Source organism: Pempheris klunzingeri, chromosome 20 (assembly GCF_042242105.1).
Source record: "Pempheris klunzingeri isolate RE-2024b chromosome 20, fPemKlu1.hap1, whole genome shotgun sequence".
In the NCBI taxonomy this organism is placed as follows: domain Eukaryota; kingdom Metazoa; phylum Chordata; class Actinopteri; order Acropomatiformes; family Pempheridae; genus Pempheris; species Pempheris klunzingeri.
In genome coordinates this window covers 16,135,360-16,154,663 of record NC_092031.1, presented here as the reverse complement: position 1 = coordinate 16,154,663, position 19,304 = coordinate 16,135,360, and the positions used below count along the sequence as shown (strand labels likewise).

Sequence of the window (19,304 nt, the reverse complement as noted above, 5' to 3'; positions counted from 1 at the left end):
ACACACTCAACAGGTGAAACTGCAGTTTCAACTTTAGCATGCAAAATGTTTTTAAATTTCAATTGTGTGGACACGACCGGATTAAAATCATTTAGATAAAAATCAAAAGCAATTGTTTAATGAAATCTATTTGTTTCTAGTCAAGTTGCTGCAGACAGTCTGGTGACAAAAGAAATCTCAAGGCAACAAACTTTGCAGGTAATAAAACAAAAAACCACAATTCCTGAAAAGTAGTGGAGACCCCAATACCACTGTAGTTGTATATAACAAACTCTTTACAATAGATATTCCACATTTACATTCAAGCTTAACCTCTCTGTTTAAATACATTATGTACATGGATCATCCATGTCCCTTATCTCTCTCAAAAATTGCACATTATCTTACACAAATCCATCAACCCACATTCAAACATTCAACAACAACTTTCATTCATTCATAAGTTCATGATCTCCTGTCAGTTAAAGCTCAAGTCAAACTCATTCTTCTTGAGGCCTCACGAAGCTTCACGAAACCAAAAAATAAATCCACCCTGAAACACATTGGCGACAAACATTGGCGATGTACCTTGCATTTCTGGGTCCATTTTGTTGCTCATGGTGTATTTTTCTCATTCTGTAAATAACAGGCCAAACATCACTGCTACACAATGTTCAGTAAATCAAGGGCTTCTGTCTAGTGTTGTCATTTTCACAACAATCAAACCTTCCTTGTTTGATTGACGATTGCTGAAGTCATCAAAAACATGTTGCTTGCTTAAAATTCCTTGTGGCAAAACGTGGGAAACCACTAGCCACAGTAAAAGTAGTCTCAGCAGCGTGAAGGGAACGAGCCGAAACAAAACACTTGATCACAAAATAATCCCTGGAATGCAATGAACACCACAATTTGATGATACTAAACAGCATAAGCGTAGGGTTTTTTTTCCCCCTTTTCAAACCCCATGGCTTATCAGCTCGGACAGTCCAGCTCCTCAGTGCCTAGAAACTCCCCTAACATGTGGTCATGTTGACCATAGACAGGCTCTAAATATGGATGTCTCTCCTTATAGTGCATTTGCCTCGACCTTTCTTGGTGTCTCTGCTCAAACTCCTCTGGTGCTGTATGAGGAGTTTGGATGGTAGCTTTATGAGCCATGGGAGACAGAGGCACCGGCACAAAGCCGTGGTAAACAACCAAAGGTGGGGTCAAAACCTCGAAGGGGGATGCCTGAGGAACAGCACCCTCTGGTGGTTGGACTGGCAGCTGCACATAACTTCCTGTTTCAGGATCAAAGAAAGTTTTCGTCTTGACTTGCACTGGCATGTCTACAAAGAAGTACTGCCCGGAGTCTGGATCCTGGAGGAGCTTACGTTGGGTCATCGGAAAGGACTGAGTAACAATGGTGTGCTCAATGCTAGACTGGCGAGACAGCTGGCTGGTGTGGCTTGACTGGCGGGACAGGATTGAGGGTTGAGGTACTTCGGTGGTGTATGCATCAATGCTGTGACTCCTTCTCAATGGGTTGTCTCTGCTCGCCTTGTCTCTGGTTCGGCCTCTTTGCTGAAGTTCTTCCATGATGGATTTTTCAATGCGCTGGGTCCTCAGATCAAGCTTGTCGTTGACTGACATATCGGCACTGAGCCTGCGCTCTACTTTATCTCCCAAGTGCCTATCAGTGCTTTGTGATCGATGGAACGGCCTGTCTGAAGTGGGTCTCTCATTGATGTGAGCCTTGTAGACAGGAACATTACTGATGACCCTATCACTGCTGTAGTGTCTTTGCTCCGGCTTATCTCGAATTTTTCTGTTGTTGCTGCGGCCATGCCTATCTGTTGCAACACTGGATATTGAGTCATTGTTCTGGGTATTGCTCTCCACCGAATCATGGCTCTGTCTTCGAGTCTTGTGGCTTATGTCTGTTCTGTTGTGATGGTGGTTTTCACTGCTGTGGCCTCGCCTTTCATAGACAGAGAGTTGTTGCTCACTCTGGTCAGTGCTATTTTTGTCACAGTGACTTTCACCGTGACGATGACTATCTTCAGTCTTTTCTCTGTGTTTATTCTCACTGCTCTTGCTACTTCTACTCCTGCTGCTGCTGCTTTTGTGCTCAGATTTGTCAGTCTTGTGCTTCTCTACTCTCTGTTTGCTGCTGCTTTGAGATGACTTGTGGGATGACTTCTGGGCCTCCTCCTTCTTTATCCTTCTATTTGCCAGCTTAATGGCTTTGAGAACAGCCTTTTCAGATTTGGGTAAGACAGCTGGTGGTTTGGGCAACCCTGTTTGGCTGTCATTACCACTGCAGGTGGACCCAGACCGTTCACTGGGAACCTTTGACACTTCACTTTCTACTGGCACTCCAGCATTCAATCCTGCCTCATCAGCTGTGTCAGCCGTGCTGGCTGCTAAGCTCTCCATGCCTTCAGATGACGGACTCATCCCAGAAAATCTGTCTTCCTCCAGTGGGACAGTCAGGAAATATCCAACTTGTGGTTTCTTGGAGTTTTCAATTTGCATATTTGATGGTGACGGCAGCAAGGGGGGTGAACTGTTTGATGAAATCTCTTTAGGTTTGAAGATTTCATCTGGGATCGGTGGGCTACCACTAGTGGTAGGTTCATTAGCCGGAGGGACTTCTGGATTTTCCTTTACTTGATGCAACTCTTCCTCTCCCCTCTCCAAAACACTTAGACTCCCTCTTGGTGACCAAGGTTGTACAGTCCTTCTCACCTTATTGGTGAAAGTGTTGTCTTTGACCTTAAATAAGGCAGGGATCCCCAAAGGTGGTGAGAAAATGTTGGAGGGTGACATTGGTGTCTGATTATTTTCATCACAAGTTACACTTTGGCACATATTAGTGTTTTCTCTTTCTTTGCTGTCCAGCAATACTGTCTCTTTTTGAGGAGATTTCATTGGTTGCTTTACAGCCTCCGGCTCACTTTCGTGGTCACTCAAAGAATAATATTCCACTTCGGTCCTGTCAGAATCCTGTGTTGTGTTTCGTGAGATATTCCGCATCACCTCATCAACCTCCTCTACCTCTCCAATCAGGTTCTCCAGAGAGTGGTAAACATTTGACTCAGTCTCAGTATTTCTGTGCAGTGCACTCTCCACAGAGAAGTAGGATGATTTTGAGGACAAGCTGGCTTGGTCAGGCGGACTCTGATTGATGTTAACACCATTTACTAATAGTAAGGGTGATATCATATTCCTGGGGATGTCAGTGAGAGCCTCTACATCCACATTTATTTCCTCACTAGCTTTTGGTATTTTGTCAGGTTCTTCTGCCACTACGTTGTTAGCTGCATTGTCATCTGGTGTGTTTAAATGGTCTGGTTTTGAAGGAGCTTTCCGTTTTACCGTGTGTGTTTCCTGTGCACTGGCATTGCTGTTTTCGCATGTGGCTTCCCCTGTGAGTCTCATATCTGTTTGCAAGCTATTTGCTTTATTCTCATTTCCTGTAAACTCTGGCAATAAATACAATCTATTTTTAGATTGTGGGTCTTTTGAAGGTAAAATGGACTCACATATAACTGCGTCTGTTACGGTAACAGATTGTGACTTTGCATTTTTTACCACATTCCCCTGCTCTTTATCAGAACTGCTTTCACTTTGATAGGGAACAGCTTCTTTTATGGACAGGTCGTGTCCTGCCTCTTCTTTTAAATGTACCTCATCACATTCATGTTTTAGGTCTTTGTTGAAGATATCCTCTTCTACTTCATCTTTCAAACTATCCACCTCCTTAGTAACGCTTCCATCTCTTCTATTCCCTCCTTTTTTGCTCCTGGGAGGAACAGGAGGAGCATTTCCCTTTTTGCCTTCATTTATTTTCATCAGGTTTTCTACGCTCTCTTCAGATGTCTGTCTAACTATATGTCTCCAATTTATCTCTTCTGATTCATAGCTAGAATTGGTTAGTTTATCATCAGCATATTTATCTTTAGCTTTCAGGAGGGCGTTAAGCTCATTGCCCATCTTGCTCATGCCAGGTGGCGCTATCCTTCCACCTGACAACTGAGTCTCACCAAGTTTAGGTTCAGTTTGTGACAGGATCTGTCTCATGTGAGTGTGGTCTCTCAGATCAACTAACCTCTCTTTTAAATCTGTCTCTTTTACCTCAAGAGTGCTGCCATTTTGCTTATTCTTGGCCTCTTCAATAGAATCTGTCATTGCTTTTTTACGTTGCTGTACCCTTGTTTCATAACTTTCATCAGTAACGTTCTCATCAAATATTGGATTTGCACCCTGCTCTGTGAATTTGTTTCTCTTTTGCCTTTCCGAGATTATCTCTTCAAGAGCCATTTTGGCTTTGTCATAATTGTCATTTATAAGTGCCTTGTTTACTATGGCATTGCTGTCAACCTTTGCAAAAGCCTCTGGCTTGATCTGCTCCTTCTCTTTCTTTGTAAATAGATCCCTCTTAGCTGATGTGTTCCCTCTCATAGACAGCATACCTTTCTTAATACTCCTCAGCTCCCTTGAGATCAAATCATTCTTAGCCCTCGCCTCCTCATCTATGTCGATAATATCCAATTTGTTCTTTGTGCTATCGAGAACACGATCGCCAAGCCTGGCTCTCTCCAGCTCTTTCAAAGCATGCAAATCATTAATAATATGCTCACTGTCTGTCATGTCCCTGAGTGACATCATCTCCTCATCTGTCGCCGTTTTTATGTTCACTTTCTGATCGCCTTCTTCAAACTCTGCCCCTTGTTCATCATCTGTCACTGCATATCGCTGATATTTTATGTAATTGTTCTGTCGGGCTGAGAATACATGTTTGAGTTTGCCCTGTTTTTGCACAGATTCATTTTCACTTGGTGGTAAATCTAGTTTCGTATCCCCCGAATCACCATTAGTGGGTTTGTCATTATGTGTCTGCTGTTTGTCGAAAGTGAGCTGAATATCAGATTTAACAAAGTTTCTCTTTGGAACAGGCGGGGGCTCCTTCTTCACATTACCCTTTTTGCCAACCAGCATTGCACCAGTTGCATCATTTCTACTTTTTTCTACATTGTTGCTTTCTGGTGCTGAACTCTCCCTCTTGCTGTTTAACATTTCCTTTGAATAGACAAGCTTCTTGTCTATTTCTTTCTCCCTCAGTTGTTCGTTGTCTGAAACAGGCTTGATGCTGTCTGACTGGGCTGCAGATAGAGCTTTATTTTTGGCTGCATTAATCGCTTCCCTTGCTGCTCTAATCACATCCATTGTACTTATGGGTTGGCTACTAGTATGTTTATCCTTGGAACTAACAGGCTGCTCTCCAAAGTCTTTTTCTTTTATGCTTTTCACAGGTCGTTTTGTTTTGTCTGGTACATTTGGTGGTCTTTTCCCTGCTGATCCATTTGGTGACAACCCTTCTTTGTCAAGTGCTTGAGGAGAAATTACGGGTGAATGATCTTTGTTGATATTTAAAGTATTTGGTGAAAGGCCTGTGTTTGTTGGCAGCACTTTTGGAGAGACTTCTCTGTTTAGCGTGAGTGGTGAAAGTTCATTTGTCTCAGTTGGTTGGTCTGTGTGCGTAGGAGCTCCAGTGCTCAAAGGGACTTGAAGATATTTCATATCACTGTCAACAGGGCTGGCTTTTTTGTACAAATTCAAAGAAGGGTAGTTTTGCTTTTTAGCCATGGAACTCTTGGTCTTTTTTGAGTGTATAAATGGGGAGATGGGATTCTCCTCTCCAAGACTACTGTTACCTGCAGCCTCCTTATAGCTTTGCAGTAGATTTGATAACAAATAATCACATGAAAGAGGTCTCTCAGTATCATGTGTGGTAAGACCAACAGTTGAGCTGCCGCGGGATTCCAAAACAGGACTGCAAACTGTCTGTCCGTCTTTTAAAATTGCAGGGGTGCTTAAGCCAGACGCATTGCCCTCAGAGCCAGCTTGTGAATGTTTCAGGTGATCTGATAGTGGAGACTGGGTGTCACCCTCAGGCACTTCTAACGTTTTGAATTTAGGTGGGCTGTAACGGCTTTTCACCCTTTTCCTGTTGTCTTTAAGGTTGAAGAGGATGCTGGAAGCAAGGGATTTGTAGCTGTCCCGCTTGACCGGAGGTTCAGGAGTCAGTTTGACCTCAGACTGTGGTCGTAGTGGAAGGTCAAAGGCAGATGGTGAGAGGACAGTTTGGAGGATTTCTGATGTTTCTGTCGGTTGTCTGGAGGGAATAAGGGGAGTCATCAGTTGGCAGATGCTGAATGGAGTAGATGCCAAAGAGCTGACCTCCTCGATTGCTTTCACTTCCACAGATCTGGCTTCCTTTTTGACAGAAAAAACACTTTCATCCATTATTTTTGAAGTATTTTCCTGAGGTGTTATCCCAGGCTGATTGACTGGAATCACACTTTTTGCCCTTGACTTGTTGCGCCTCCAGGGGGCAGCGGTCCCATCCCTGCTGTCTGATGAGCACCTCTTCTCAGCCGGAGTCGCCGAGGGCTTGGGCAGGACCTTTGGTGGAGGAGCAGGAGGGATGGGTTTTGGAGCAGTGGGAGGAGGGGGTCCAACTGCTGCTTTCTGGCATGACTGCGTCTCCTCTGTATGCAGAGTCTCTTTTCTGTGTGCCTCCGTCAGCTCCTTATAAAAAGGCAAGTCGTACCATTTAGGGATATTATCTGTGGGGAGAATAGAGGCAACTGTGTCCTCTTGGCCAAAGGGGAACTGCTTAAAATCTCTCCATGTCTGGAAAGGGCTAAACTCACTGTGGAGGAAAAAGTTTTTGATGTTAAGTTTCCGTAGTTTGACAGTGGATTTCCCATTTTTATTCTTTGAGGATTTCCCTGAGGGAGGGGTGATGTCTTTGCCTGTTTTGTTAGATGAACCATCGCCAGAGTGATGTCGCTTATTGCAATGTCCATCAGTGAGATTGGTGTGATAATCAGAGGAGAATTCCGATAGCTCTCTTTGGATGCTGCGAAGTGCAGATTTATCCCACGATTCCCCGTTAAAGTCTGTCACACCTCCATTTTTAATTAACATCCCCTCACAACTCTCCTCTGTGGCACTGAATGCCTTGAGGAAAGACGACATGTGAGATATATTCTGCTGCTGCTGCTGTTTCCAAGGCTGACCATTTTTTTTTTGTCCTTTCTTTGTAGATTCCTTATGAGTCTTTTTGAGAGGCTCCCCTGCCAAAGGTTTGTGACAGCTGAATGGTGAGTATCCATACAAAAATTCGTCGTTGTAAACGGCGTCATCTCCAACGCAGAGACTTCGGAAGGCTCGGTCGGTGAGCGTGCTGACCTCGCGATCAGTCTCGTCCATGAACAGGTCAGTGAAGCCGTTGGGGAAGCGATGGTGGAGCATGCTCCCCACCCGGTGGCTCATGTGTCGTTTTTCCACACAGCTCATGATGTCAAAAGTTTTCTTTCTGTCTCGTGCATCACCTGTCTTGCCTCCTCTAAGGCTGCTGCACCCCTGTAGATCCTTCGTTTTGTTCCAGGTCAGGATGGTATTAGGGAAGTGGTGGGGTATGTAAGCTTCCTAAAACAATAGACAGTGAAAACAGTGTCAGTGTTTGAAAGCTGTGGTTTTAAACCAGTTTGCTTATTCACACATTGTCAGTGGTTATCATTGCAGCATTTGTGAAGTTCAAAAGCTCACAAAAAGATACAAAAGGTGATGTGATTACTATAAAAGGTTTTGAACTCTATAGTGACATTGATGACCTTTATGTACACGACATGTGCCGGCTTTGGCCATGCTGTCACTATGCAGGCAGCAGACAAACACACATACCATGCGCTTGGCTATTTTAAGCTCTGTGTGGTGGCTTAAACTGTGAGTACTAAGCATACTGTTGGTGGCAATGAGTGCAGCTACTAGTACATTTACAGGAGCATGATTACAAAAGATCAAGAATTCCACGGTTCATGTTTTTACATTTCAAATGACCACTCTGTTTTAAGTGAAATCATGTCTTTTTCAATTTTATGAATTTGTTACATTAATTTATTGACAATTCCTCTGCAAAGCCCTCGATCAATATTCATGCCAGCAGGTTTACACCACAGAGCTCAGGAAATGCAAATAAATCAGTCACAGTCCGCCTCAGCAGCAGCTGTTCTACTGTAGCTTACTTTAGCTATCTGGGTGAGGTCTTAGAATAGCTCATTAACCCACTTATATGTCCTGACCTGGGAGCATAGCCACTGGCAGATAATTCATTCCTTCAACTATCCTCATAAGTATGACTCTCCTTATAAGCAGATGGGATTGATTTGGACAAATATAAACACAGACATTCAACAATTCAATGATGCGTTTTATTGTATTTGTACATTTTGTAAAACTGTGTAATATGAAAGCGACTCCAGCTGTCAGCACCCATTCATGTTTACAGTTGCGGATCATATGAAAAAAGGTAGGTGAGTGAACAACAGTCATTAAGACAAATCATTGTTGTTATTATTATTATTAGAAACTAACACCCCAGGTAAATTTGCTAGAACTTAGTGACTTGTACTGTACTGTATCTTGAGTCTGGATGTTTTGGCTTTCCAGGAGACTTAGGTTGCCAACAGTCTCCCAGCTCTCATAACCAGAGATCAGTTAGCAACCCGGTACTTTCCCAGCATCTGCTCATGTATTTATACCCAACAGATGAGGTAGCACAGTCAACTATACTGTATAAAGACACAGCCATTGGAATACAATTCTATGTTTTCCTCATAGATGTGCACATGTTAGTGTAAATGATGTGACAGTATGTATGTGTAATGATTTTATAGCAATAAAATGCAGACATGCCAAGAGGCCAATGTGCTGTAGGTCTTTTTGGATTAATGTTAAGCCCAAATCTGAAACCTAAACTATCATATTCAGTCACATATGTGCGCTGGCCCTCAGTATTTTTCATGTCTTTGTAAACATCCATGTAGTCACACTGCTCCCTCACCTTGGTGATGAATCTTTCATGCTGAGTTTAACCATCCGATCAAGCCTGTGGTATCAAACACAAATCCTCACAAATGTAGAGAGCCTCAGTGTCACCTGCTGAGAATAAATCCTGGTTAGCGGTTGTCATTCATGGTTAAAAGACATTTTCTCTCGAAGTTGAAGAAACAAAGACAACTCACCAAAGTGAGTCAAGCCCTTAGATCCATGTTCAAATGCACTGGTGTGGTCCAGGGTCCTGATAGCGAGTTCAGAAGATACCAAAATAGACGCACAAGTCGGTGTGGCCAAACTGAGCAGAAACAGAAGGGGCTGCTAGCTAGCTCACATTGGAATAACCAGTGGGTGTCGAGTGGCAGGGCAAGACAGGCCAGCAGGATGAAATGGACACTGTCATTGGTTATTTTTGTAACTTAGCAGTGAGGGCTGATAGGCTCCAGCATGGACCCTCTCTTTACTGTTAGACACCTTTGAGAAGATGACAAGGTCTTCACGTCAATGAAGACAAGGCATCAGTCATTTGAGTCTTGGTAGCGACAATACAGAGGGGTTGGTACGCTCACCTGATTTAGCTTGTGACTCATTTTGCCTCTGTTACCCAGAGAAACAAGCGTTCTGATATAGCCGATTGCATCAATTCCAAACCAGTGGGACAGTCCCTGAATATTGAGCTGGCTGGATGTCTGCTGAATGACAGCGGGGCTGGGCTCATTCTTGTTGTTCAAGTTCTGTTTACAAGGCCACATTGTGGACATGAAGGTGTCTGACTGGGCAGTCTAGTTTTAGGACCAATGCAGCTGTTGTTGCTGTAACATTAAGCAGAAATGGAGGGGGGCATTTTGTTGACTTGTTACCCTTAATAAGTCAGAGGAAGTCACTGGATGAGGTCACATGTGAGGGTTGACCCTGAGTGTTTGAGAAACGCTGTGTGGCTCAACAGGTTTATGTCAGAAAGGAGCAACATATATAGCCTCTTGTCTGTATATTTACATTTCATGTTCAAATTTGTTGTTCTTCTGCCACGTGCTACCATTTTAACTACATCGGTTACATCTGTTCCAGTAGAGTACAGGCTAGAATATTAGTTTTGAAAGCATGTTATTACAATGTTTGTTGAGCCCTCCTTGGCCCTAACAACAGCTCCATGGCTCCGTGGCTCCGTGGCCCCCAGCATCCACAAGACTGTGCTCTATCAAGGTGCCATATTTAAGCCCGTCTATTTCTGTCACGTTGTGTTCCACAAGGTAACAGCCAGCCTTCCTGCCAACTGCACCTTCTGCACTGCAGCTAACCAGTCAAATGCTATCCTTGCATATGTCTGTGCAGTAACACATGCTATTTTCTGCAAAAATGATTTTCACATTAGACAAATGTATATATTTAATGATGATAGTAACACTTACAGATTCTATACGTATCCAGTGTCTCAGTCAAAGAGTATGAGTCACACTATCCTTTGACATAAAATGGACAAAACAATTCATATAAATCATATTTTTTTGTATTCCAAATCATATATTATTGCATCTGCATATAACATGGTGTGCAGGGAAAAGTCCCTGTGTTGTTTGGGGGAGTTAGACTGACTTGCTGGACAGTGTGGGAATATCATGTTGTGAGCAGAGGTCATGTATGTGAGAGCTTTTCCTTTTTACTGTCCGCGCTCCCGTCTTACCCAGAATGAGGCCTCACATTGGACCATCCCCTTCTTCCCCTCTCACACCAAACTTCTTCCTCTAACCAGTTTTTTTTTTTTTTTTTTACTTTCTCTGTTTTCCTTCACCCCACCAACAGCAAATTCGACCCAATGCTTGTGGAATCTGCCCAGTTATTGCAGGGAGCTCTTAGTGCGGGTGTGCAGATCTTTTGTTTGATTCTTGCCCACAGAGTAGCTCTGACCAATGAAAAAGCAGCACACAGATACAGGCTTTCTTGCTAGCAGGACAGAGTCACCTATAAGATTTTAGGGTGAAGCTGTGTAGATACTTAAGTGTGCAGCTATTACATTTCCTGCCGACAGTTTATACCATATAAAATACAATGTAGAGCAAATCCTATAGTCTTTCACATTCATACATATTCACATTTGTTCAACACTTCTGAATGCTTTGGCTCATATATACAGTATGTGATACAAAGGCAACAAAATCCACAACAACAGCTCATTTAAGGGCAGAGGCCAGACAGAGAGGAGAGTTGGACAGCAGACACCCAAGAAGAAAGTCCAGTCCACCAGGCTGGGGATTCAGTCTTTGTTTGTGCCATCATGACTGACACCCACATGTGTTCCGGTTGGCTGTGAAACCACAGGGAGCGAGCAAGCAGCCTAGCTCACGCTCCTTCATGCCTGCTGAGAACTGGGACAGACAAACAGAGGAGGGAACTGGCCTTCAGGACTGACAGGCTAGTTAACCCAGGTATGGTAACTCCAGGACAGCTGAGGCAGATCATATATGGTAGAGGATCTGATGATCCAGCGACAGAGAAACAATACAACTCTCCACGCTGATTTTAAAATTCTTTCTTTATGCCAATGCGTCCTTATTATTGGGTGGGAGAGTTTGTTTTACAGAGTTAAAACTCCAAACAAATCTTACATGTAGGCCACTGTAAAAAAGTGCAAACAGATGTTATGAGGTTCTGAAAGATGTCTCCCAACTGATTTTAGTTTCAGCAGTGATGCAAAGGTCATAAATGTGCTTTGATCATGTATTTTTCTAATTTCTTAGATATAAAAACTAAATACAGCCAAGACTGCAGCCTGTAGCTCCAGCCTGTTTATTTGCCCTGTGTGAGGGAACTGATGACAGGACCGCAATAGCTGATAGCCTCGAGGGCTATCATGAACTAATACTTGAGAATGAGAATTTCTCTCTAGTTAATGGTCAATGCTAAAACAGCTGGCTAAAACCTTTAACAGCTAACTAGACGGTGAAAACAAGCTAGTGAGATAGCTATGATAGGTAATTAAATAAGATATTTCTGATGACTGAATATTTGAATGAACAGTTAGTAGTAAAGTAAAATGATAATGGGCTCTGTAGAATTCAGGAGCTGCTGTCTCAGCTTTTGACAAGTCAAATGACCTGTTTTTGTGTATTAAATGTAAGTTAATGTATTGTATTGCTTTTGATATAAATATTAATGGTAGAAAAAGAGAGAGACATTTTAAAATGTTCTCTTAGTATTTGTTGAAGAATCAATATTTTTGTGTGACTGCCAGTTTCAGGCTTCGTACCAACTCACAGTAATTATTTGAAAGCAGTCACATTGCCTGTCTGCAAGACTGTAGCTTGGGCTGTGGGATAAAGCCGCAGCGAACTGTTGGACTGTCTGCGCTCTGCATGCTGGACATGACACGTTATGTAAGAGGTCGCACACTGGTCACTGGAAACTTTATCTCTCCAACACTCGGGGCACAATTAAGCTGAAATTATGATAGCCTGATACATAACACATGGACTGTCCCATGACGAGTCACACATTCAGCCCCTGCAGTAGCCAACGCTTTCAACTCCAGCTTGTGACCTGAAGCGAGGAGTTTGACCTGGTCCGTTTCCAGAGGGGAAATACAGAAGAGGCAGAAAAAGCAAATAAAATGAAATCCTCCATAATGCTGACAGAAGACCTGTGAAACCTGTGAAAAGGTCATAGGTTATTGACGTCTGTTGTTAATTAATAAGCTGATTTCTGCGGAGTAGTTCTCATTTAGGACACAGCAACAACAGGCCAGTGCGACTGGGAGTTATAAAATGTAAGATAGCCACTTGCTGAGCATGTGTTCACCGTTTCAGCAACACCCTGCTCCGGTCTCAGTTACAGTCATTCATCACCGCCCACAGCACCGGGAGCAGCTGAGCGCTGAGTGCCTGGCTCAAGGGTATCCTGGCAAGAAATCATAAAGCTGGATGTTTATTTCCTACATTTTCTGCAATAGCCACACTTGCTAACTATTAGCAGGCACATAAAGGATTTGCACTCCTCAGTGCACAGTTTAGGTAGTAATTTAAATATTTACCACGGTTTTTCATCATGAAATAAGTGCTTTAGAATGAATTAAACCGGTAAGATAAGATAAGATATTCCTTTATTGGTCCCACAATGGGGAAATTTACAACGTTACAGCAGACAGGAGGAGATATAAAAAACATGTACAATTCTATTCCTATACAGGTGGTTTGTGTAGTAATACAAGTATTTATCTAAACTAAGATCCCACTTTGTAAACTCAATTAATTCAGTCAATTTTCATCTACAGTATTTTGCTCTTTTATAAGTTTTTATAGTTTTGTCTTTCTATTCTCTAAAATCTGTCTTTCTGCTCCTATTTCCATCTTTACGGTCTCTATAATGCCCTGTGGCCCGCCTGCTATATTGAAATACATTTTTATATGTTTATGCCTTAACTTATAAAAAAGGTAAGGCATGCTGTCAGCATGCCCTCCAGCAGGCACATGTCAAGCTAGGTCTAAAATAAGCATGTGAACTGTACATGTGTACCTGTTAGTGCATGTTTATGTATGTATATGTGTGTGTGTGTATTTTAGAGGAAACGTCCTCAAGGCCCTGATTCATTGTTATTTCTGCCACTGAGTCCATACTTAATTTGTATTTCAAAGCATCCACATTCAGAGTTCATTGAATCACCTCACATGGAGAGTCTGTTGAAAACAATCTAGGTGTTCTGTGGCAGAAAGCATTTGGCAGCACACGTGATATTTACTGGATGTTATCTGAGGCAGGAGCCAGAGGTCAACCACTCTACCCTGTCTAGAATGGCGGTGAAGACCTAATGCTGGCAATGATGAGTAAGGGGTCCTTGAGCAAGGTATCCACTTTGCTACTGCCCTGGCAATGTTTAAAAAGCACTGCGGAATAGGAAAGGTGCAAGAAACTACCTCCTAAAAGATGATTCACTGAAAACAGTTAGTGTTTCAGAGTCTGCTGACGAGAGTGAGAGGAGATGGAGCAGGTTGTAAAGTAAAACTAGGTTACACCTGACATGCAGCACTTTTGAGGTGATTTCCCACATAATACAGTGGCTTCTGCAGATGATAAAACAGCAGAAGGTAAAACATCCATTTAGCAACAATACTTAAACGATGCCACAGTGAATTCCTTTGTTTTTGTTACCTCTTTTACATTCGAGAGCAAAGCCTTTGAGGGTCTGTTTGGCTAATTCACAAAAAGACTTTTAATTAGTCGACCCAAATGTTATCTAGCCACTTGGATATGTGTAGGTTTATATGCCAGGGTTTTGAGGCTTCTTTATGAACTCAGTATCTGATAAATTCAAGAAAAAATTAAGTTTAGTAGACCAGTGGTTATGATCTACCTTTGGGGACTGCAAGACACATCTGAAGGGTCATGATAAAAATAATAAGGAAGGCAAAAAAAAAAAACTTTGCTATTGTCCAGAATATAAACTTCCTCTAAACGTTGCTGTTTTTGTGAAATAACTAGATACTTTTACTTTTTCAGATCCTTAAAATTATTCAAATAAACTTAGTTGGGGGGGGGGGCTTGATTTTAAGGAGTTGTAACCCAAAAACGTTGGGAACCACTGCAGTAGATATCATAGGTTTACCTTTTGAGGCAGCTGGATCATGATCATGTAAGAATCCATCTTAGCAGAGGCCGAGGTATTTGCTGAACCACAATGATTCAAACCAATCAAAGAAGTCTATGGGCGGGGTCTAGCTGTGATGACAGTGTTGAGTGCTCTGCTCCTAAAGAAGTTAGCGCAGAAGCTGCTAAAGCGTCAGTGACATCTGAACTGGAGGGTATTTCTCATTGAAAGAAGATCAAAAACGTGCATTTCTCCAAACTGGCTTCACTCACACATATTATACAGTAAGTTAATCTGATTGGTTCCAAACAGGATTTTCATGACATTTTAATATCAGAGCACTTCTCTATGTTATTGCAATACTATTTCAGTTCCATTATATCATGTTGTGCCATTTTCTGCTTGTTAGGCTTGATTTTGAAAGTTGACCTTTGTCTTGCAACAGCTGAACAACTGAAGTGAAAAAAACTTTTATTCCCAGGGCATTAAATAGCAACGCTTTGTCACCATCTTTTGCATCTGAAGCTGACGCACAAGGCACTCTTCCATGTTAATATTAGACACTCTGCTTCAGCCGTCCCTTCATTTCAGATGGTTCTCATTCTAAAGTTGCCACAAGCATACCTGCCCTTTATCTTCATGGTACTGATATAAAGTTTGGTCAGTTTGGTTAGGTTTAGGCACTAAAGCTTCTCTGTTGGGTTTAGGAGAGGATGATGAGGACTGAGAACAGGCTGAAATGCTTCATTAGCAGCACTGCTACAATGGTGATGTTTGTATAACCGACCGGCAGCATCTTGTCGAAGAAGTCAAACTCTTGTGAGACTGTTGCTTTGTCCGCCAGGCAGTCAGGACGCTGAACTCTGTCCACTACCTCCCCCCTCTGCCCCCTGCACCCGGACTGTAACACACCCATTACACACAAGGACTGTTTTTGCACAAAGACTTATCTAAGAAGCTGTCACGACTCTGCACTACCGCCACTGATGTATAAAGGTTGATTCTTGTTTGTTCTTTATATTTTTTCTATCTTCTTTCTTTGTTTTATTTTTCTTTTATACTGTATATTCACATATTTGTTAAGGTGAGAGAGAAGCAGTATTTCGATTCTTCTGTTTGTCCTTGTACATACAGGAAAATTGACAATAAAAATCCCTTGAATCCTTTGAAATCCTGTTGGCTCTCACTGACCAGCAGTAACCTCCTCAGTGACTCCCAGACGCTTCAAACTGTAAACACTGGTGATGCAATCAAATTTGCGGAAATGAGCATGATACCATGACTGAGACTTTTACCTTCCTCAGAGTAAACAAGTTGTGAAATCAAACATCTCCTCTCCATCACCCCACTCATCGCTCCAGTCACACACACACACACACACACACACACACACACACACACACACACACACACACACACACACAGGAGGGCTGAACATGAGCTGGCATTTCCCAAACTGATGTTGTGTTCCATAGCATCTTGTGTTACGTAGCATCTTGTTTGTTAATGGCCGTATGATCCCCACTGGCTGTTTTCCTTCCAGACTTAAATATGTTTTGATCGGCGCGGGGATCGTCCTGTTCTCAGCTGCAGGATTCATTCTTGTCGAGGTCTGGATCATCGGGAAGCATCTCACAGCACAGGTGAGGCGACGGACTGTGTGCTCATATATCAGCCACTTACTATAGAACAACTTATGATACATTTATAAAAACTTCCTCTCACATTTGCCTTTTTAGATTCCTCTAAATGTCTTTTTCTCATATCTAGATTTTGAAGTCGGAGAAAATGTTTGAATTTATCTTTTATGTCGAACTGTTCTTCCCTACAGATGGTATAAGGAGTCCTTCAGAGGTAAGATGTTAATAATGATGATTCAACACTACAATGAAACTAAACACAAAACTGATTTATCTCTGTCTTTCTTTTTTATTGTCTGTTTTCATCATGGAAGACATGAAAATGGACCCTGCATGGGACTTGTATTTTGTTAAGGAACACCAGAAAGTACAGGTTTTGCCTTCATTTACACGACAGCCTCAGTTGTTCGTTTTGAGCCATCCCAGCCAATCAGATCGCCCCGTGGCGGCGGTGTCCAGTGACAAGCAATGTTAAAGGTCAGGCAGAGTGATTTGCAGCGTGTGAGAACCGTGCAGAAGCGGCATCTCAGTGAAAGGTCAACCAGTCGGCCTGTTGTCCCCTCACGTTTTGTCACACAAACATCAATATCTCTTGGAACTGTTCCTTAATATCGTGTGGTTTTCAAAATAAATGTCTGAGGGTACCGAGCTGTTCTACTGACACACATACTGCACACATATTATTTAACACCACTCAGCAGAAAGTTTCTGGACTAATAAGCATTTCATACATTGTCCACAAAGGGGCGACATTTACCTCCAGGAAAAAAACAATCATAGGACTGACTGTCCAGCTTCACATCTGAGCACCAGAGGAGCCTTGTAAACAAAGCTCTGTACTTTGATTACGTGCACTTACGTCAGACCATAAACAGAAATCCCCAAAGAGACATTTAATAGCATCTGGATAATGACAATGCGTCCCAGATTCGCCTCATGAAGCAACAAGATCCATTCATTGGACATCAAAAAATCCTTTCTACTGTACCTCCATCTCAGCTCCTATTGCTTTTTGTTGCACCCTCCTCACTGACAGGGTCCGTCTGTGTTCAAAGAAATAGCCCCATTAACATAGAGCTGTACCCCGTGGGCGTCTCACAGAGTTGTGTTTCTTCCCTCAGGGAGGTATGACATGATTAAACAGCGTAAGGCTTGCTCGTAATACACTTAAAAAGTAGAAAGTACACCGGAGACCTCAAACCTGAGGAATCCTCACAGTCCATTAACATTTTATGCTCCTCATTTGTCTTCAAAGTTTGTTTTCTCAAGAAAATGTCAGTGACTGCGACCATCTTTTAAAACGCATATTTAGAAAAATTTTTTGGTGGACCTACAACACAACCAAAACAACCCGTTCTGAAGGTGGGATTTGAGAGGAGGGCTGTTTCCTGAAGCACAAGATGTCTTGTTTGGTCCACAACCCAAAGATCTTCAGTTTACTGTCATGGAGGGATAAAGAAACTAGGAGAATATTCACATGTAAGAAGCTGCAATCAGAGAATTTTGACTTAAAAGAAAGTACACACACTAATTGATCAATTGTCAACATAGGTCAAGGTAAATTTTAGCAGCTGTGGTGGAGCTTTCAGTCATACCACATGATCTTCATCTGATGGAGGTTGTCCAGTTGTCATAGAATTATGATCGTTGTTTCCAATTTCCAGCACTCAAAGGACCACGTTGGCTTGAAAACCTTTGGGAACTATCTCAAACTGTACAGATGTAAGTTTGATACAAATATATATTCAAATAAATGAGTACATTTAAATAACACCTATTCCAAGGCCAGAATATCTACTGCACTGAAAGACCAGTCTTGCTATGGTGCTCATCTAGAAAGTGAAACTCATTCTACTGTAAGCTGCAAGTACATTTAGTGCTCAGGCTGCAAACATATTGTTTTGGCACGTTTTCAACTGCGTACCATATGATCTATATCATCCTAACTAGGGGTCTGAGTCTACTGCCAAGTTTGTGAGACTGCCTCCTCCGGCCCAGAGATGGATGAAGAAGAACCAATAAAAAAGCCTCCCTAATATCCTGGTAACACTATATGCAAACACAGAATAATAACTAGCAGATGTAGTCATTGTTGAGGGCTTACTGTTTATTGAAGAGTCGATGAACTACCGCTGCACTTTCCGCCAGATGAAAACTATCGAATAATCTATTTGTAGCCGTGAGCCTTTGCACAGAAAAACATTGTAAGAACATGACTGTGTCGAGACGTTACTTCACCTCCTTATTCATGACTGATGCACTGTGCAATTCTTACACATGGAGCTGCACTTATACATTAACAATTTGATTAAATGTATTTGTATTGTATTAATGCGAGAGGAGTCGCTCATAGTCATGAAGCTACAGGGAATTATCACCCAACTCAGCAGTTTCTGCCAGCTAAACTTGGCATTTTAGCATCTTTCATCTTATTGTTTGTCTTAGTGAAGTTGGAGGGGGGGGGGCTGTGAAACCTCATAGCTCTCATTAACCTCGTTCCCCCGCTACAGCAGGCAGCTGTTTTCAGGCAGAAGCTCTGATAAATGCTACCCAACAGTACCAAACGACAGACAAAGTTAGCAAACTAGCTGGTGAACATAGTGGAGATTTTAGCAGAGCCAGATGAATTGGTGGAGACCAAAACAGAGCGACAAGGACAGAAAACGCTGGCTGTGCGTTCATTAGCAGGACAGATATGCAACTCTTTAATTCATTCTAATGTTATTCTGTGTCTGCTGGATGTGTAAATACATGGCTGGTTGCTAACATGTTAGCCATAACAGGTTCTCGTGGTGATAATATGTCAGATGTTGTGTTTTCTCCACCATCAGAGAAATCAGTTCATGCAACTTAAAGAGAAAAGACCACTTTTAAGTCAGTGGTGTGGACCAGCTGGAGAAGGAAAACAAACTTTTAGAGCTCTTCAGTTTTATTTTTTACTGATGTTCAACATTAAGGAAAGAGTTGTTTGCAGAATTGATAATAAGCCAGAAAAATGTATGAGCAAGGACACCACACTGTGTTCAGAGCCCCAGTGCTGAAGGTTATAGAGCTTTGATAAAGTCTGTCAAGGGAACAGACATGTTTGTCAAACTGTCTCCAGACTAGAAGCACTTATGAGGCCCCGCAGACCCCCTCCTTTATTTATCTGTGAGTCAAAAGTGTCCCAGATCTTCAGAATCCAACTCTCTGAGGTTTGATAAAAGCCAGCAAAGTGTCCC

The 19,304-nt window shown here is 42.3% G+C and overlaps 1 protein-coding gene across 1 annotated transcript; it reads right to left on the bottom strand.

Annotated features, from left to right (window-relative positions):
* Positions 1-585: 585 nt before the first annotated feature.
* Positions 586-9,186, bottom strand: LOC139219825 (uncharacterized). The gene is made up of 3 exons (XM_070851812.1): positions 9,057-9,186; positions 8,876-8,973; positions 586-7,461 (listed from the first exon to the last, which is right to left on the bottom strand). Exon 3 carries the CDS (start codon positions 7,327-7,329, stop codon positions 952-954), a length of 6,378 nt encoding a protein of 2,125 aa, XP_070707913.1. The 5' UTR covers positions 7,330-7,461; positions 8,876-8,973; positions 9,057-9,186; the 3' UTR covers positions 586-951.
* Positions 9,187-19,304: the final 10,118 nt, after the last annotated feature.